The 21,638-nt window shown below is 32.1% G+C and overlaps 1 protein-coding gene and 1 long non-coding RNA gene across 2 annotated transcripts; both read left to right on the forward strand.

Moving 5' to 3' along the window:
• Window positions 1-6,436: 6,436 nt before the first annotated feature.
• Window positions 6,437-8,044, forward strand: LOC127126870 (uncharacterized). The gene is made up of 2 exons (XR_007805125.1): window positions 6,437-6,764; window positions 7,057-8,044. It is a non-coding gene; the product is annotated as an uncharacterized LOC127126870 (long non-coding RNA).
• Window positions 8,045-9,113: 1,069 nt separating this feature from the next.
• LOC127126871 (ras-related protein RABD2a) lies at window positions 9,114-12,635 on the forward strand. Its single transcript, XM_051055880.1, has 8 exons — window positions 9,114-9,372; window positions 9,900-9,972; window positions 10,804-10,851; window positions 10,934-10,981; window positions 11,205-11,276; window positions 11,371-11,526; window positions 11,678-11,781; window positions 12,320-12,635. The coding sequence occupies exons 1-8, from the start codon at window positions 9,359-9,361 to the stop codon at window positions 12,411-12,413; spliced, it is 609 nt and encodes a 202-aa protein (XP_050911837.1). The 5' UTR covers window positions 9,114-9,358; the 3' UTR covers window positions 12,414-12,635.
• Window positions 12,636-21,638: the final 9,003 nt, after the last annotated feature.

The following is a 21,638-nucleotide window of genomic DNA, read 5'->3' on the forward strand; positions in this document are numbered from 1 at the left end:
ATTATTGTGACTATTTCTAGGAGGGCTATTAGGTTAAGTTGGTAAAATGGAAGATGTGTCGTCAAATTCATAAGAGGAGTCGATCTTTCTTTATATTGGAGTTGGAAAAAAAATTATGGGAAAAATTAATGAGTTTGTCGATTGGCACAAAGCCCCAATCGATTGGTCAACTCATTTTTAATCGGTTAGAAAGCTCAAATAGAAAATATTTGTTATACATCCATTGCAAGTCATCAATATGCTGTCATAATTGCTTGGCTAGTTAATTAGGTCTTCTCCAATCGATTTGCTTAATGCTCCAATAGATTGGTAGATTTGGAAAAAATTTGGCAATCGATTGGCACAACTTACCAGTTGATTAGTTGATTCAAAAATAGTTTGGAAAATGTTTGTATAACTTTTTTAATCACTTTTCAAAAATAATTTTCAAGATAAAACATTTGAAAGGATATTTTTAGGTGTGTGTATGTGTGAGGTGCCTTAGTACTTATAAGTTACTTCCTTTTTATGGGAAGAAAGTTTCATTAAACTGCAGATGAAAGAGGAACAAAATCAGATTAGTTGTTTCAAATAAGTCATAAAATCTCTATTTTAATTTATTGAGCTTTGTCGAAAAATTTGATTGATGTTTAGTTTATTTTGACATGGATTATAATGAAAACTCACCCCTTACAACAATATTTTAGGTACAATGTGGAGTTTTAAGATTGATTGATGTTTGCTTGTCGCACGATCGTGGGAAAGGAGTTTTCAAAATAAAAATATTTTAGTAGTTTATAACTTAATCATATTATATTTTAAGTTATTTATTAATTTTCCTTCGAATGAATTGGAAATGCGGTGATTTCCGCTTATGAATCTGAATTATCACCGAGTTTGATTAATTTCAAAATGTTTTATTCTATTTAAACAAGTACTTTTAATTTCTTAGTCATGTTTTGGATGAAAATCCGAGGTATTACATCTTGATTATGATGCAACATAAATAAGTCTCTCTTAAACATATGAAACCATATTGAATGACCACTCATGCATGGAAGAGAGAAGAAGAAAGTAAGATTGACCAAGATCTTCTTGCTTTGATATTGTATTTATTACATTTTGAGAAGCTAAAGCTTTCTTTTCATACAAGCTAATATCATCAAGTTAGTTACTGATTCTAAATTGTGGTTAGTTACACAATCTAATTACACTAAGTAACTCACTGACCACTTAACCACCTTTTTAAAGATAGAAACCTATCTTTAGTTGGTCTATTCTCTAAGAAGGAGTCATTTCTTGAACTTTGTTGAGTTTTGAACCAATTTATATTTTAAAAGTTATTGACCTTAAATTATTTTATAATTTTATAATTTTGAATACAAAATTCAATCGTTTCTAAGTTTTATGAATGATTTGATGTTTATAAATGTTTAAATCCTAAACTTTGATTACTTTGATTCCAAAAAATATTTAAAGTTATATATATTTTAAAATAGAAATACCTGACTATATTATTTATTAATAATATAAAAGTTATATATATAAAAGGATTCACCTCGGACCCAAAAAAGAGAGAAGAGTATATGAAAAAAACTCTTGTTGATAGAACCAATTTTAAAAATCCAAAAAATAAAGAATTATTTGAAGCATAACATTTATTTGACAACTACTATAGTTTATATATATCATATTTGATCATAACATTCATACTTTCAAATTATGCTTAAATATATTGATGTCTTATTGATTCATTTTCTTAAGACTTAATAACATTTTCACCATTCAATACATATTGATTCTTATTCAATGGTATGTCCCATGTATATTATGAAAAGACGTAAAGAATTAAAATATAATCAAAGATTGATGAAAACTATTGAGTAACCTAAAGGGGCAAACAAGACAAATGGTTGCACGTAAAATACATTTAATAATTACAAAATATAATGATTTTCTCTCAGTATATAAGTGCTCAAATAACTTCATTATAATTTGATACAAATTTTGAATTTTGTTATATAAAAAGGGGAAAAAAAAGTAATATGATTAAAACTTTCAAATTTGTTTATGTTATGATCGTTTATATAGTCCTATTTTTTGGTTTAAATGGTAAGGTTTTTTCCATTATTTTCCAAAAAAAAAATATTTACCTTACACATTATTTACTTATTATCTTTCATTAACCCTAATATTTTAATGTTTTACTTCGCAGGAAGAACTTGGCCTTGTCGTGTTGATATACATTGTCTTCCTAATTTATGTCAACCTTACAAATCTATCTGTACTAATTATCAATGTACTTGCTTCAAAAGTTAAAAATTGATTATATAGATAAAAAAAACATGTAAATATTCAAAAAAAAATAGCATAGGTGGGATATGAAATATCCAGCACCCAACCATTAGATTAGATATTTTATTTTAAAAATTAATGTCACACTTTATAGCATATTTATCTTACAATATATAACTATTAATAAAACTATCTTTTAATCTTAAATAATTATCTAATATTCGAATATTCAATTATAAATTATTATTATATAAACTATTAAATATCATGTAAATAATTTTAATTAGATATACATGTGTAGTGAAACTTTGCCAGATAGCTATGCGAGATTAACTTTTTTTTTTTAATGTCTTTTCTGAATCTGAAACCAAGTGCCAACTACTAGCCTTTAGAAATATGTTGGTATACTGAGACATCACCGTGAAAATCATATCAAAAGCAAATCAAATGTAGCATGTGTGCTGAACCTGTATACAAAATAATAAGTTTACACGATTAAATCTTTATATATTACAGTACATATGGTATTATTTGTATTGAACATTGTGGTGCGAGACTACTTATTTTAGAATAATATCTTTTGTGAGAGACACATCACATATTCATCCAAAATTTTAAGGTGATAGGTGAATGAGTTCTCTCACTTATAAATGCCCAAGTCTCCACATTTTCAATCAATATGAGACTATTATCCACACTACTTACACTTGAATTCTCAACAGTATCGTGTTGAAGTGTCTCAATTTTTTTTACAAGTGACTTACATTACACATAACAAAGCATAACAAAGCATCTATAATTTTGAGTATTAGCATGTTTTCTTATATAAATAAAATAAAATAAAAATTTTAAAAAAATTAATACAAAAAAAATTAAAAAATAAATAAAATTCATGTGAATTTTAAAAAAATAATAAAATATTAAACTAAATGGCACTTACGCAAGTCACATCAACAAATAATATATCCGGAATCATATCGACAAATAATATATCCCGGAATCTTCACATTAATTAAAAAAATTATTTTGCAAGAGTATAAACTAAATATAACTTACATGGCAAGAGATGCCGTATATTTAACCCTTTTATTTATACGATACAATGTAAGTGATGTCACATTTTTTACTTTCAGAAGATATGAAAAATAATAATTTTAGATTTTTTTTTTTAAATAACTATATTTTTCAAAAATATCCTTCCATTTTCTTTAAAATGTCTTCATATATGTGTCTTTATATTCACAAGAGAAATGTCGATTTAATTTTTTAGTAGTGTAGCCTCCAATGAAGATCCGACTTTGGAATATAGATACGTTCGAACATCTTAACATGACCTTAAATTGTTGGTTAGATGGATAAATTGTAAAGGATGAAAAGATCAGAAGAATTTAAAGGTTTGATACCACGTTCAACCAAAATGAAGAAGTTCGTTTCTGGGTGAATGTTAAAACTGATAGAGATGTTCCTATGATAATGTATACTTTTCATAAAATTATTTTTATAGTTATGTTGTTTATTTGTTGTATTTATTTGTGATGTTATTTAATTGTTGTAGTTGTTTGTATTGTTGTTTATTTATTGTTTAGTTATTGTTTAAATTATAGTTTAATTGTTGTTTTCAAGTTATTGTAACTTAATCTTATGATATTTATGAAATGAATGTTGTTTTTAATATAAAACAAAAGGGTTACAATTAAAACTATGTTGTTGTGCTTGACCCAACACCGGGACAGTTTGTACGATTATGATCGGGTTGGGGACATGAACTACATAATCTCACCATTTTATTCGTCGTATCCATTTCGGTTTGCAGACGAGTGTTGTTTGGGCAACCCTTTTTCTTTCTTCAAATTATCTCATTGTGTCAGAGTATGTCCCCTTGATATGCAGGTTAATAATCCTCTTTTGCTACCACCGAAAAACTAATTTTGTAAACATTGCATATGTTTATGACTTTGTAAACGGCGGATAATAGGTTAAAAGGATCATGTCGAACCTTTGAACATGTTTTTATGACATGGGAGCATGACATATGAAAGGCTTGAAACTTTCCGCAGTCGCACCAATCTCTATCTAGTTCCACTCGATAGTGTCCCCTCGGCAATGCCCACATATAGTTGGGGTTCAACTGTTTTGTCCCATCTATATAGTTCATTATGTAAAAATGCAAAAAAAAAAATACATGTATGTTTATCTACAAGCATGAGGTTGGTCGAGAATGTTGTCACTCGCACCAGTCAATGAGAAGCCATTCACATTTCCCTATGCAACAAAGTAAGTTTATCTTAAATCTTCTAATTTGTTAGAATTTATACTACAACTGACTGTAACTAATATATTTTCAATCTTTTCGATCTAGGTGGTCAGTTCAGGGGATGAATTACAACTGGTGTCCCAAACACATTCTAGTAGTCTATCGTAATCTTTTAGACCATATTGGACCAGACGATGTATTACTACTAAACACATTTACTTTTGATTTAAAATAAATCAAATTAAATATCCTCTAATCATATCAATTTATTATACAATTTATCTGAATGTCGTATTTGGGTCTTGACCATCAGGTTAACGACGATGGCGCTATAGTTTAGACAGCAAAAACACCAATCATTCGGTTCACTATTGTGGAGATGCACTAAAGTGACCGTGCGAAAATGCAGTTCAGCATGCAACAACAAATTCCAGAACCTCCAACGTGTTTGGGAGATTGGCATCAACAAAGAGTCGATGGTCAAAGGGATTATTCCGATTGGAGAGACTTCACTAAAGAGATGTGTCATCATTGGAGGAATCAATGTCATCACATATTAAACGAACCAATCATACATGTTGCTAGACCAATTCAACATTATGTAACTTGGTTTAGGTCGGTTAGAACGCCACAGTTTGTGACTGAGCCAATGTATTTGATTGATCCACGCCAACGAGCTTCTTCATCATACGCCCAACAACAAATCCCCACCAACAACCAACCCCAGACAATTACCAATCCCAAGAACAATGTCAACCCACCCAAATCCAACGACCAACCTCATACCATCACCATATCATATACATCTAACCACCAAACACTCAACCTTGCAACCAATTCATGCCACATACCCAAACTCAAAACTAGGAACCAAACCCTTACCACCACCATCAACCATACGCAACCACCACATATGTCTATAGCCCAGATGATTCATAAGATTTAACCTCATCCCACCATAGCCCCCCACTAATGAACACCCAAACATCCCATCGCCACAACATCCAACCATTGTTTAACTTTCTTACACCACAATAACCATTGTTTCGTTTCCAAAATGATTCAATGTCCAAATTCGGAAACCATACCATCCACAATCAACCCAACCACAACGACCCAACTGCGACAACATGGACATCAAACTCAATTACTGCAGTGCCGTTGGCGGCAACCCCCTAGCTATTGGGGAGAAATGATGACAAATTTGTCAAATACCGCTGGACCTTCCACCAGACCTTCACACCAGCCACCATTGCATCATGTCAGCACTCAAAGACCTCAAACACCTTAGAGAAATTGTGCGAGACCTCGAAGGCAGGCTAACGCACTAGGATGTGGAACATGTGGGCGTTTCGATCGGACGTATCATTAATTTTCTTATCAATTATTGTGTAGTTTAGCTTTATATCATAATATTATTAATTATTTTTCACTTACTTTTTTATTTCAATTTTATATAATAATCAAAGCTTGCACCACATGCAATGACGCATGCTCTTAATGTCATAATGCATGCGCTAATTGCATTGACTTGATATGCATGCTAACTCTATGTGCATTGGTGCCTTGGTGCAAGTAATGCATATAGGGATAATTGAAAAGTGATTATATTAATAAGTATTTTAAAATGGGGGTTATTTTGATATTATTTTTGAAAAACTTGATTATTTAAAAAAAAAGTTGACGATCTCACTTAATTATTATAATTATAACTTAAAAAAATAAGAGTAATCTCACGGAGATCTACCACAAGCAAATTGGAAGGAAGTTATGAATAACTTAACGTCACAACTTTATAACAAGTTACTTTTTGTAATGCTCTAGTCTCTGATGAACCTTAAGTAGCCTCTAAGTAATAATTATTCTCTTGCTAATGAGGAATTAGTCCCTAATTAATGAGCAAGGGAAATGATTTGTAATTTCTCATAAGTGGAAAGGACAATATAGTCTCTTTGGTGACAAATTATTTAAGCACCAAAACTCATGAAGAAACTCATTCTTCCTCATTTTTCTTTCACTCCCAACCAACATTTGAGAGAAAAGCTCAAGGAGAAAGAGAGAAAATGAAGGCGAGTATTGAAAAGGAAAGAGGGGGAAAATTTCTTGATCATCTTGGGAAGCTCTTGCATGTTAATGTTTTGCTAACCATTTGAGGAGTACCCAGTTAGAGGCAATTAATCATCTCATCACCATCTTCTTCTTCTCCATCTTGCTGGATAGTTAGGTTCTATTCAAGGTAGGGTTCATTTATAGATGAGATAACTTTTTAGAGTGAATTGCATGCTTGGGGTTTTGGGGATTTCACTCTTATTTCTTGCTTGTGTTGATATAAAATTTCTTGTTTGGATGCTAATTTTGTGCTATATGAAACTAACATGTTTTCTTGATGATTATGTTGTTTATACATTGCTAAATACATGGTTGTATGTGTGGAAGTTGATGAATTTTTGAATTATGCAAGAAAATGGGAACCCTGAATTTACCTACGGCTCGTGTTGTCTAACAAGGAAATATTATGTTGGCCTTAGGTTTTTTTACTATGAGGGGTCCTCTGGGTGTAACACGCTCGTATTGAGAAACACAGGGCACCCGTGTTGACCTCAGTCAATGGAAAACTTCTCTATTCTTTCCAACAGAGTTGTAATAGTCATCATGCCTTGTTCCAATGGATCAAATTAGACTATTATAGCATGTGTGTCCTAGTTAGGTTTGTAATCTATGAATGATGGGAGGGAATTAATCTATGAATGATAAACTCATTGCTTGATTATGGTTATATGTGTTCATGAGTGTATGGAATCGTATGAGTTCTAAATGCATGATGAAAATCTGAATTAATGGATGTTGAACACGTTCTTGGTGCACAAATATGTATGATACACTTGCTATCCAAATAAACTTGTATTCAAATCATATGTGAACTAGAGCTAGTGTTGCAAGAATGGTTGTGTTAGAACAAGTCTAGTTCTATGAAAAAGGGGCAAAAATCTCAATAATAACCTCCTTGAGGGCACTAGATTGGTTGTGTTAGAACAAGTCTAGTTCTATAACTATCCTTGAGTTTTAATGATAACAAGGAGTAGAGAATAATTTTGTACTATAACTATTTTGCTAAGTGTGCAGAAATCAGAGAATAAATTCTAACAAATTCTAACTCTGAAGACAACCAGACTTTAAACCAAATGATATATTAAAAGTATATTTATAAAGAAATCAACTCTGATGTGTCAAGTCAACGTTTCTGAACAGAAACCATCCAGATAGACTTTGATAAAGGTTATGACTTCTGACATCTGAAAGTCTCAAAACTTTGTACTCAAAAGACTCTGAAAGTCTCGCCAAGTTCTGAAGATAGATTCTGATATCTACTTAAGCTTCACCAACTTGTATAAGAAGCCTTTAACTGGAAGATTCAAATCTAAAAGTCAACGACTGATTGATGTGATAGAAGTACAAAAGCAAATCTAGTTTCTATGTAAAGTATTGTACTATATACAAAAGAAGTTTCTCACCTCCCACCATCCTCTCCAACTCTCTACTGCAAGCGACACTTTAACGTTGCAATATGAAGTGACATTCATACAAATATTACATTGAGGATATTCCAACTTCATCCTTCATCAAAATTATTTGTTCTTATATAAATAGGTCTTAGAAGATTGGAAAAACAATGAATGAATTGATCTTGCTTTACAACCGCATACATAAAAAGATCATACATGAAAGAGAGAAATAAAAGAAGTGTTTCTCACATTCATACACTTAGAATATTTTCTTTGAATATTTATGTTAAGGGTTGTTGAGGGTTTGTCGGAAGTCTTGTTTGAAGTTATCCGGTTCACACAATGCAAATTGGAAGTCATTGAGTAAATGTTCTAGTCCATTGTTCTCTTCTAAAACATATCTGAACTGTTTGGGAAAATAGTTGGATACATTGAAAACACCAGAACTCTTTATTTTTCTTTATTTATGTTATCAAGTTCTTAAGAAAACAATCCCTACAATGTTTCTACAAGTGTTTCAAGGAATATTTTTTAGTTATCGGAATGCTTTTATTAAAAGATCTGGTTTGATTTTCTTTTCAATTTGTTAAATTTTTTTTGTTAATTTTTTAATTTTTGATATATATATATATATATATATATATATATATATATATATATATATATATATATTGTAAAAGACATTTGGTAAATATATTACAAACGGATAACTTTTAAATTATTTTTAAAAAAATAAATCAGATAACCTAATTCCAAGTTATTTGAAAAAAAAAAATACCGAAACTCACTTATTTAATTATCCCATATAAATTTGTGGGGTATAAACTCCTTCAAATTTTCCAAAAACTTCGGCAAATAGTAAAAACAAAAGATAACTTAATTAAAATCAAAGAAGCATAAATCTAAATTATTTCATAAAAAGTAAGGGTAGGAAGATAAGTGTAGATATATATAGGGTAAAATTTTCTATAAAATACTATTAAGTTTACAATCATCTAGCCCATTTAAGTTATCGGGGCCCATGGGCCGGCCCATTTAACAGATGATGAGAACCATGCGTATATATAGAAATAAATTCTTCCGAGTCAATTAATTTGGATCTGATGTACACAACAATCATCACAATTACAAATACGTCACCGTATTTATTTCCCTTTCCACGCGTTTCTCATCTCCATTCAAAACACTCAACAACCCAACCAAACTCACCTTTCCTTCTGATATTCCAAGGTTAACCACCGCCACCGTACCAATCTCCGACCAGCCCTCCGGAGACAACTCACCGATCTCCGCCGTCTAATCAACTCTTCCTTAAACTTTATCAGAGATGAATCCTGAGTAGTATGTTCCCTTTCACTCATCTACTCTTCGCTCTCGCTTTTCATCGATTCGTGTTTTGTTTTCTGAAATTTCTGAAATTCCATTCCTTTTCCGTGTTTTCTTTGTTCTATGTTACAAGAGTTATGGTAATTTGGTGATTGCAAGTTGGATTGTGTTAACTTCAATTTTTGTTGATTTCTAACCCTAGATTGATTGCTTTCCGTTATTTTTTTTTGTGCCTAAGGATTTTTAACAAACAAACGATCATGATTTGATTACGATCGTTGTTTTTTAGTTTTCATGATTGATTTTGGAGGTTCAGAATTACTCTGATCTTGTGCTTTGTTGATTTCAAAGAGTCGTTTGAGTTTGTAATTCTATCAATCAGAAGAAAAATAGAGATGCTTGTTGTTTTTTGTTTATAGATCTTATATAGATCAAAACTTCACAATTGATTTGGTTTTAGTATTTCATCTTCATGCATGTGTGTGTGAGAAAGAAATAGTAATTTCGGAAGCTGATGTGTTGTGTTTGTTTATCCTTTTCAGTGATTATCTGTTCAAGCTTCTTCTTATTGGAGACTCTGGTGTCGGCAAATCATGCCTTCTTCTGAGATTTGCTGTAAGCTTTCTGGCTGTTTTTTGTGCAAATTATCATTTTGACTACTCATGGGTTTCTTTCCTATTTCCTATGATATAATGTCATGAAGATAGCTTTTAACTCCCATCTTACTGTATTTCCAAGGTTTAAAACACGGGTTTAAAAAAGTTTCCGCGAAAATGGCCTTGACAAAACTGTATCGGTGCCTATACCAATACCAATACTGTTATCTACCATTTTTGTGATAAAGAACAAATTTTGGTTTATTCACGCCGCGATGACCGCAATCAGCGTTGCAACCGAAATCGCAAAAATCTTTAAGAAAAGAACAATAGCACCCTTTTATCTCATTTTTGGAATTATCTCTTTTATCCTTCCCAAAGAACAATAGCACCCTTTTACTGTGTTGCACCAGTTAAAAATATAATTAGTAATTGCAGCAGCATCTTGAGTTCTTAATAAGCAATAGCTACCTGTTTAATTCTTTGTCGGATGTTTTTGTTATGTTGGTTTTTTGGGAATTATACCATTGGTGTGTTTATGAAGTTCGGGGAAAATAAATCCCTTTGGGTTGTGTTGAAAGTGGAATTTTTATCATCTTTTAGCTCTAAAAAAATTAAAGCATGTTAATTTTCTTTATTTGGTTTGAGGAGAAGTCTGTGGCTCGACTAGTGTCTTAAAATATGCTTTTGTCATGTAATCCACTTTTTGTAGCTTATGATAGTTACCAAACTATGAAAAGTAAAATGGCTTTACTTTGCATTTTGGTTGATCTTGGTTCTTGGAGATGATTTAGAGTGTTGCTTAATGTAGTGATTTGTGTTGACTTTAAGTTTTGTTATTATGCTACAGGATGATTCTTACATTGATAGCTACATAAGCACCATTGGAGTTGATTTTGTAAGTACAACTTTGCAAAATTTCTATCTTGCACTGATTAAAGCAATTTCTGATCTCAGCATCTTTTGTTATTTTTCTGTAGAAAATCCGTACCGTTGAGCAGGATGGGAAGACTATTAAGCTCCAGATTGTATGTATAGATGGCTTTGTTTTAGTTTCTTTTTCTGTTGATGTTATATCTTTTTTCAGTGAGCTGGCCCAACTTTTTAAATATTTTTGTTGGGTGTATTTATGCATAAAGTATATTTTTTATAACCTCTTATGTTGATCATTTTTTCCCTTTGAAGCTGTTATACACTTTGGACCACATTGATTTTTGTTTCTTGCCTTATGTGATTCAATTTCTTATGTAGTGGGATACAGCTGGCCAAGAACGATTTAGGACAATCACCAGTAGCTACTACCGTGGGGCACATGGAATCATTGTGGGTGATTGATGGTTTTGCATAAGTTTTAAATCTATATTTCCCAAGGTATTGATGTTTCCATGACTGATTTACTTGCTGGTTATTCTGGCAGATTGTTTATGATGTGACAGATGAAGAGAGCTTCAATAATGTGAAGCAATGGCTCAGTGAAATTGACCGCTATGCTAGTGATAATGTTAACAAGCTCTTGGTTGGCAACAAGTGTGATCTGACAGAAAATAGAGCTGTGCCGTATGAAACAGCTAAAGTATAACTTTGTATTTGCACCCCCTTAATTTTATTTATTTATTTTCGGTATTACGGAAAGATATTCAAGCCTGTGTTCCTGCATTTCTGCTCTTATGTTCCTATTTCTGCTACCATTACCTTATCTTTTATATTATGTTTTCCTTTAACAGGCATTTGCAGATGAAATAGGCATACCTTTCATGGAGACTAGTGCAAAGGATTCTACAAATGTCGAACAGGCATTTATGGCAATGGCTTCTTCCATCAAGGAAAGGTAATCAATTTTTGTTATAATTTCAGTAGATAAACAGTTAAAAGTCGCTTGGCTTTGAAAGCAAGTTCAAGCAATGAAAAAGTTAACAGCTCAGAAAGAAGGATTACACCTATGCTCGCACTACCAATATTCTTTAGCTGGAATCTTTTTTATGCTTTCCGCTTCCTTGGCTGGGAAAAGTCAGTTTTGAGGACTTGGCATCCAACCCATTCATTCATATCTACACCACACTTAAATATGAATGAATTCAAGCCAGAGATTCCTAAATGAGGCAAATAGCCATGGCAACTGAGGAAATGATTTTGGTCTGCTGAAAAACTCGCAACCAACATGATTATTATCTCCTCGAGAGGCCTATCATATTATTTTAACTTCTTCAGGACAACTTGATTTTAGACTTAGATGTACATTTGGCCAGCCTTGATTTTCAATGGAAGATTATTTCAATTTTAACTAATCATGTATAGATAGATCATTAACTTTTTTCGTTTGCTGTCACCATGATTGAATTCTGATAAAAAAATTGTGTTAAATGTAGAATGGCAAGCCAACCTACAAACAATGCAAGGCCTCCAACAGTGCAGATAAGGGGACAGCCAGTTGGTCAGAAAAGTGGGTGCTGCTCATCTTAACCACAATATATCTTCTGATCTATTTCATTTGGTCTACTGATCATTGCATGTAAGAATTTTTTTTTTGCTATGTTATTATATGACTAAAATAGTGGACCAATGTAAGAATTTGTCTGGTGGTTTGGAACTGACCTAGATGATCCCATTCTTTGAATATACTTAATGATATGGTTTGTGCAAACTTCAATATTCATTAATGCTAAATCTATATATTCCTCCTCCTGTTTCAGTTCAAGCTTCGGTCTACTTTTGTTTGTTTTTGTTTATTCGATTACTAGATTAATGAAATCTCTTGTTTCAAAATTTTGGCCTTGTTATGTGAAGATTTTGTATTATGGTGACTCTGATCTGCTGCAGTTCGGGAGTTGCGTAATCTTTCGGTCAAGATTGATCAATCTTGACCTTAGGATAAATGTCACTCTGGTATCATCAAGCGATCAAACAAAACTGTATTTGTTGGTTTAAAATGCACTTATTTGTTTGGGTTTAAAATGCACAAACTATTGTTAAAGTTTGAGTGATTTTCTTTTCAATAACAAAATCCAAAAACCTACCTGTGATTAGACTTGAAAATTGAGTTTTTATTTTAACTTTATTATTTGACTTGAAAATTGGTTTTCTTTTGAATAATACTACGCAAAACCTACTTATGATAATTTTTAGATTTTATTTCACTTATTTCCCCATGGGGTGTTCATCCATATACGATAATTAAATTTGAAAATAAAAAAATTTGTTTGGTAATACAGATCTATTCAAAAAAAATATCAAAATAATAAGTTTTACAAGAGAATGCGTCAGATGAATTGGCGCATTCCTCTAAGCATGAAGAGGAGGCACCAATAGCATTGACGCATGCATTGGACTTCTCATAAGGAGGCGCCAATGTTATTGGCACATGCATTGACCCTCGTGAGGAGACATCAATGCTCTTGGCGCCTTAGTCCAATTTGTAGTGTGGAGCATCACATGCATGCGTCATAGGGATTGACATCCACACTACTACAAATTACATTAAGGTGCCAATGCATGCGCCAATAGCATTGACGTCTCCTCTTAATGGTTAGGGGATGCGCCAATTCATCTGACGCATTCTCTTGTAAAACTGATTATTTTGGTTTTTTTTTGAATTATTGATTATTTTTTTTTTTTTTTAAAATTGAATTTTATAAAATAATTTTAAATAACAAAATTTGTTGGTAATATAATTTTACAAAATAATTTTTTAAAACTATTCTTTATGGGAATTTCTTTTATATATATATATATATATATATATATATATATATATATATATATATATATATATATATATATATATATATATATATATATAGCACCATGGGAAAATATTTAAATGCTCTTAGATTTTGTAGATACATCTTTGGACGTATCTTATACATTAAATAAATTGAAGATGTATCTCCGTAACAATTTAAAACACCTATTAATTAATTTATTCATAAGCTTTAAGCTTTTTTATAAGATTAATATCATATAAACTATACTCCCTCCGGTCTCATATGTAAGCAAAAAAAAAAAGCTCACCTTTTAAAAAAGTGGCTATATATTCATTTAAGTAATGAAAAATATACATTTTTTTCCATATTTACCCTTATTTATTAATTTAGAAATAAATTAATATTTTTATTATAACCATTTAATGGTTAGTCAATTTTTATTAATACCATTTAATGGTTAGTCATTTAGTGGTTATATATTCCACTTACTCTTACTAAAATTTCCTGTAGAAATTTGTCCCGTCTAAAAACAACACTTCTTAGTCCATTTACTGTATTCTCCACCCGCCTAAATTTCCATGGTCCCGCCCTGTAGAAATTTAACATTTTCATATTGTTTCAGGAACTTTATTGTCTTCGATACCTAAATCAAAAGATGGAAACTCATTAGCTAAATGATGTGGGTTTGCCATTTTTAGAGTATAAAAAGAAAAGGAAGAACAAGACTCATGGAGTTTTGTACAAGATGATACTGCACCATTTATAATAGGATATGACTTTTCAAAAGCCAATGATAACAAATGCAACGTTTCAGAATAAATGCTCTTTTGGAAGTGTAAAAAGTGGAGTTATTATAGGAATAAACATGAATATTGAAAAACTAAATTTGAGGGTAAAATTGGAATGGTATAGTTAATTGTAACCATTGTAATTAATTTTTGCTTATATTTGAGACTCCAAATTTTTTTTTTTTTTTGCTTACATATGAGACCGGAGGGAGTACTATACAATTTATATGCAAAAAAAATAAATATAAAATCAGATAATTCAAATGTCACATATATAAATAAAGTTGAATACAATGTTAAAAATAGTATGGTGTGAAAATAAAATATAATTCAGAATACAACGATATATATTACTGCACTACTGTGTATGTTGGACTACATCTCCTCTTCCTCCACAGATTCTTCGATCATCAATCCCTATGTCCTCTAGTGTCGTCTCCTATACATCAATGTCTCTCGTGTCTCTTTATGATGACATCTAGGATCTGCATCTAGGATCTGCCTCACATCAGATTCATTAGGGAAGATATCTCTGTTAATGTCTGCCTACGCAATCTCCACTATGCGATGACATTTAGGCAAGACATTCTCAACACAATCTAACAATGTTTGTTCCTTCTCTAATATCTCGTGATGAGCTGATCTCGGTGGATCTCTTGGAGCAGTATGCGCCATATAGGAATGTGACATCCTGAAGAACCATCTGATGTTCCCGTCGACGTAACTCTAATCACTCACAGCTTATGGTACTTCGTACCTCCTCCGATATCAGATGACTCTCATAATCATCAAACATGACATCCATCTGTCTATGTGTCAAAGCAAGAATAACATGTCTATGTGTCAAAGCAAGATGAGTGGATACTACAGGATGTCTGAGAATGATCTGAGTGTAGCCGAACTGCCTCATGACGCGCTCGGGCAGATGAGGACTAGTGAGACGTGATCTGCAGGTTAACCATCCAGAGTATAATATTATCCTGTCAAATGATCGCGTCTCACAGTGATCGACATAGTTGTTGAAGTGCATGTCCTCGACAATGAAGCAGTCACGACACACTCTTAACGGCTCAGTCTCCTGGTTCCTTATGAGCGGGGAAAATGCAGTAGCATACGACATATCCTCAGTGTAAGTCGGTACATTCACCCAACCAAAGAGTAGGGGAATGATTGGAGGATCCAAGCATGAAAATTTTGGCACACACGAATCATAAGTAATGACGTTGTAAAGACGAAATGAAAATGATGCAGAAAGATTAAAAAACCAATAAATCTTACCATCAGTAGTGTGATGTTGCATGTGACCTGCTTCGTCTACCACCTATAGACCTATGATAACTTCGAGTACAAGTAGACCAAACAAGTGACTCCCCGTTCTACTCATGGATCCGCTCGAAATCCTGGAAGTACCATAGGCATATGACATCTATATAGTGACACTCTTGTCTATAAAAATCACAGTGTCAACCAAATATTATCGGTATGCTCTATAGCATGCACTCTATGGAGTCCCATCTGCTCGTCATCACCTGCGGCCTAATGTGCTCTCTATAGCTCATATGTATATACCCTTTTCAGGTATTCAAACCTAGCATGAGCCCCCTGGTTCTATCCAACTCATCATTCGCCTCCGCTAGGTCAGCCCCTAGATAGTCTACCATCATCTCGAGTTCCTCGTCTTTGATAATTCTTTCATGATCTAGAAGTTTCCTCATGGTCAAAAGATGTAGTAAACACGACACATCGTCGAGTGTGATAGATATATCACAAAGTTGGAGGTAGAATGATGAAGTCTCAGAGTGTCATGTCTCCACTAATGCATTAAGCATCTTGTGGTTGATTGTAATATAATCGGTCATGCACAAGTTCTTTTTACCCATATAGGGACAAAGCTGCTTGGAACCAATCCTCATTCAGCTGAGGCAAGCCAGTAATCTTTCGCACATGGTTAATAAACTTCGGCGGATCACGGTCCTGCAGAAAATAAAAATCAATGTGAGAAACTTGTCAATTAAAATAAATGTAGAAAAATGAATGAGTCCAACTAATCACACCTCTCCGTCCTAGATATGTATGGCAGTATGGTATGGGTACAGAGGCAATAGTGACAACTCTACAGGGTTTTCTCCAAATGCTTCTGGCTCAGCATCCAGAGGTGGCATAACTCAACAACATCAATAGTAGGAGGTGACACTAGCTCAGAAGCATTAGCGGTATCAGCAGTAGGAGGTGACACTGGCTCAAAAGCATTAGCGATATCAGTAGTAGGAGGTGCCTCCGGTATCACCGATGACTCAGGTACATCTAACGCCTGAATAGGTGAAATCTGATGCCTGCAGGAGGATGGAGAGGGTGATGCGTTAGTAGGTAAAACTTGTCTCTTACCAGAAGAAGAAGATGGAAGAGCATGAGCCCCAAAAGTAGAAGCCTTTGCATGGCCAGAGGGAACGAGAGCCTCTGAAACCTGACTCTATCATCTATAATTCATGTAAGTTAAAGTATACCAGACAATTAGTGTAAACAAGCAACACCACAAGCAAGAAAATAAATATAAAAAGACAAAGAAAATTCCGAAGATGCATCTCCAGTTACTGGAAAATTTAAACGTTGAAAAATTTCAGAGATATATTTTCAAAATTTTCTGCAAGTCAGCAGGTGCGTCAATGACGCTAGTTGACACATGCAAACACACAAAATATTGTTTTAATCATCATTTTTCAGTTAACAAACATGTTTTATACTATGTCTGATCATTCATGCAATTTTTACTCATTTCTAGCCTTAATCATCAATTTCTACTCAGTTACACAAAAACTCAAAAACATTTCAAAACATAAAAAAACTTACAATTTTGCTTTAGTGTTGGATAATGTTTTTGATGTTGAAGATCTTTTGAGCTTGGTTGTTTGATTTTGAACTTAGTGATGATAAAAAAGTTTGAGAGAATTTGAAGAGGTTTTGAGAAATATCATAAATGAGGAAGGAGAAGGATTTTTGCGCAATATAAGCTCTAAAATATTTTGAAGATGCATCTACAAAATAAGTTTGAAGATGCATCTCCGGAATATTTTAACGTTAACTGAGAATTGAGTGCGTCTGGATATACATCTCCGAAATTTGGAGACATTTAAGTATTTTTTCGTGGTGCCTAAGTAACAGATAAGGTGAGTTAAGAAACTCCCTTCTTTATTTTTGAGTTTTTAAAATTAGAATAGGTTTCAGAGGTTTTGTTTTTTTAATAAATTGTAGATGAAAAAATATGATTTGACGGTGTACTATCGTTTTTTTTATAATAAATTGTAGATGAAACTCCCTTCTTTATTTTTGTTTTTTTTAAAGATGGTGTACTATCGGTTTAAAATAGTTTTATATCGTCATCCAATAAACTTTTTATCATTTAACTATGTTATATTAGTATTTTAAAATAAAAATATGATTTGACGGGATACATGTTTCACTGAATAAAAATATAATTTGGAAGGATACAAATTTGTTATTGATTGACATTGTAAAAATATTGGTTGACACTGTAAAAATATTTTAAATGTCAGCGTATATTCTTGTTACTCTAAATTCTAAATTTGTAATATTGTTCAATTTTAAAATGTAGTTTTTTTTTATATGAATTCATTATTTTATATAAATTATATCATTTTCAATATATTTTTCTTTATATATCATTAATCTTATATTTTTATTTGTTTTGATAATTAAAAAGAAATATTTTTTTTAGTTTTTTTATTAATTGTATTTGTTTTAAGTATAATTTTTTTTAAAAAATAATAAGAGGGGTCATCTAGTTAAAAATAATAATACTATATTTAACACTATATAAAATAAGCAATGTATAAAATAAACAATAAATTAATTTATTTTTAATGAAAAATAAAATATGTAAAACAAATTTATTTTTTAAAAAATAAAATATATTTTAAAAATGAATCTACAATTTTTTTTTCATCTCAAACAAATAAATGTGCAAAAATGTTTAAAAAATATCTAATTTACATTAACTAATTATTTATAATTATATAAAGTTCTTAATTTTTTTATATAGTTGTGAATGTCACATGTTTCACTTGTTGAAGTTGAATATTTTATATTAGTTTTTATAATGAAATAAATTATATAAATTAATATGGTTTGTTCAAATAGACGGGCTCGCGGGTAAAAAATTTAAAACTCGTTGCCCGGATCAACTAACATAGAGTTTTACCTCATACCCCTATACCCCCATATTTTGTTAAAAATTATAATTTTACCCTTGTTTATTTTTAACCAATTTACCATTTCATTTTTAACCATTCAATTGAGACTTCCGGAAATTGCACCCTTCAGTCTTGTACCGGAACACATTAGAAAAGACTTCTGATATGTATTTTCTCTTAATTGGAACACTTTGTGGAAGACATCCAGTTTAGTGTGAAACATGTTTCGAAACACTTTCTTCCGGTTTAGTTTTAAAAAAAGTACCATTCCGAAACACTTAACATATGTGTTCCGGCTAACACACTAATATATACCGGAACTATTTTCTAAAGATTTCCGATATGTTATGTATGTATACCAGAACTCTTTTACGAAGTCTTCCGGTTTGCATTGTTAATTAGTATTTTTGGATAATTTTTATTGTGCAGGTATGAAAATTCTTTCTCAAATATGTGTAGATACTTCTGGTACTTTTTCAACTACTCAAAGATTTGGTACACGAGAAGAAGTGATAAAGTGGATTAAAGAGGTTGAAATCCATAGTAAAGTAACTATTATTATCACTCGTTCAGATACTGAAACAGACAAGAGAGGGAGAAGTAACAAATTAATTTGGTTGCGATAAAGGTGGAAAATACAAGGATACTGATAGTGGAACCTAAAGTGCAAACAATTAATGTGGATACCCATTTAAAATCAGGTTGACTCCTGGATGGAAGATTGATATAAAATATGGAGTCCATAACCATGACTCACCTGATAGATTAGAAGGTCATTTCTTTGTTGGTAGGTTGACCACGAATGAGAAGCAACATGTTATTGATTTGACAAAGAGAAATGTACCACCTATACACATATTGCTTTCTTTGCAAGACTGAGATCCAGAGAATGCCATTCGGATCACACAAATATACAAACATAAGAGTATGATAGAAAAAAAGATAAGAGGTCCTAGAAGTGAGATACAACATTTGTTTAAACTTATTGAGGATGCATGCTATGTGTATTGGAGTAGAAAAAGAGATGACTCGAAAGTTGTGAGAGAGATATTTTGGGCCAATTCCGATTTAGTTAAGTTGTTGAATATTTTTCCTATTGTGTTAGTTATGGACAATCCCTACAAGACAAATAAATATAGACAACCTTTGTTTGAAATTGTTGACTCCACATAGACAGAGATTTGTTGGAGCATGGATTAATCGAGTGCTAAATTTGGGTAACACGACGACTAATAGGTATGTGTTATATTTTTTACTATGTACTTTTTTAATGTGTTATTTTTAATATTTTTAATATATATTATTTTCAGGGTTGAATATGCTCATTGGAAGTTAAAGCGGATGTTGGGAAACAATATAGGTGACATGGTCAAATATTGGGAAGCTATGAATAACAACTTGAGGTTACAACTAAGCAACATTAGAGCTTCTTTTCAAAAAGGTTTTTACGAAGTTGAGCACGCACACATAAGTCTATTTTATGGTAATTCACGTGATTCAGTGTCTTGAGCTGCTCTGAGACATATTACTGAGGAGTTATTGATAGTTGATTATGTTGGAACTAACAGGAAAATATGTGGTTGTTGTTAGGGACCAATTAGTACTACTTTTTATATCATTTTATTGGTCCCTTTTACCAAACCTTGATGTAATTACACACTTTTATTCTTATTAATTTGTATAAATGCAATTAGATTTAATTTACTTTGTTTTGAATAGTTATTTCACATATTTGTTAGTTTTGTAGAACTTTTAGATGAAAGAGCTTTTGGAATGCAACACCACATCTTGGATGAAGCTTGCAAAACAAGGAAGCTGGATAAGCATCAGTTCGCGCCGCGAACTGCCTTCGCGCCGCGAAGGCTACGAATCCAGCAAGCTGATTAAGGGCCAAAAGTGCTGTCTTTCAGGAAAAGCTGCTTGCCATTTTGGTGTCTGCCTTGGAATAACTTTTCTGCTTTGGATGAGAATGATCAATTAAGGAAATGTCAACCCTTTTTGAAGAGAAAAATACATTATTCTAGGGCATTCATTAATATACACACATTGATACATTGAGATATTCTGGTAAGAGAGAAAAAACAGAGTTCTTCTTCTTTAACATTCTGCTTTGTAACAATGATGATGAGGAGCTAAACTCCATTTTGTCAAGATTGGAGGTAGTAGCTATTCTCATTTGTTTATGTATTCCATTTGACTTTTATATATGATAAAGATTGTTGATGTATTGAATACTATTTTTGCCCTAAGTTGAAAACCAGATTTGAGTAGTTGTTGAAAGAGATTATTTGAGTCTTGACATAAAACAAATTTTCAAGTAGTGAATAAGTTGTAGAGATAGATTTATTCATTACTCTTCTTTGGTATTAAACATTAAAGATTGCTATATTGATAGTTAGGTGGAGAGATCGTCTAAGGATCAATATAGTGATTATCACAATATCATTTAGACATAAATGAATTTGAGAGGATACTTGAACATCATCAATAATCTTAAATCTATATAGTTATCATAAGGAATCATAAGCATTTGAAATAGTGAACTCCAATCTTGCCAAGCTTTTACATTTGATTAAAACCATTTTACTGTTTTTAGTGACATTTACTCACAAGATAAATTTCCAACCAAAACAACTTTGTTACTTTCTAAACTTATAACAAATCGGATTATAGAACGGCGGTAATATCAACCAATCTCTGTGGATACGATATAAAAATATTTGCCGAAGATATACTTTTCAACAAATTGGCGCCGTTGCCGGGGATTCGAGAGTTTAATCAAGAGAACAATCTTGCCAGAGAGGTTCATCCGCTTAGCACCGAGTGGGACGTATCACAGTTTGGTTGCAACGTTTGAGAGACGAAGGTGGATGAAACTGTTAGAACCGGAAGCGGCAATCAACTATGATATCGTTCGGGAATTCTATGCAAATGCCATGCATCAAGAGGAGGGGTCAGCTTTCATCTACTAATCAAGGGTAAGAGGAA

The sequence above is a fragment of the Lathyrus oleraceus genome, chromosome 3 (assembly GCF_024323335.1).
Source record: "Lathyrus oleraceus cultivar Zhongwan6 chromosome 3, CAAS_Psat_ZW6_1.0, whole genome shotgun sequence".
In the NCBI taxonomy this organism is placed as follows: Eukaryota; Viridiplantae; Streptophyta; class Magnoliopsida; order Fabales; family Fabaceae; genus Lathyrus; species Lathyrus oleraceus.

What these genes read in the sequence shown, in the direction of transcription:
- LOC127126871 (XM_051055880.1), top strand. An exon ending in GCACCATTGGAGTTGATTTT is followed by an intron (nt 10,852 to 10,933) that starts GTAAGTACAACT and finishes ATTTTTCTGTAG; the next exon opens with AAAATCCGTACCGTTGAGCA. An exon ending in GCTTCTTCCATCAAGGAAAG is followed by an intron (nt 11,782 to 12,319) that starts GTAATCAATTTT and finishes TGTTAAATGTAG; the next exon opens with AATGGCAAGCCAACCTACAA.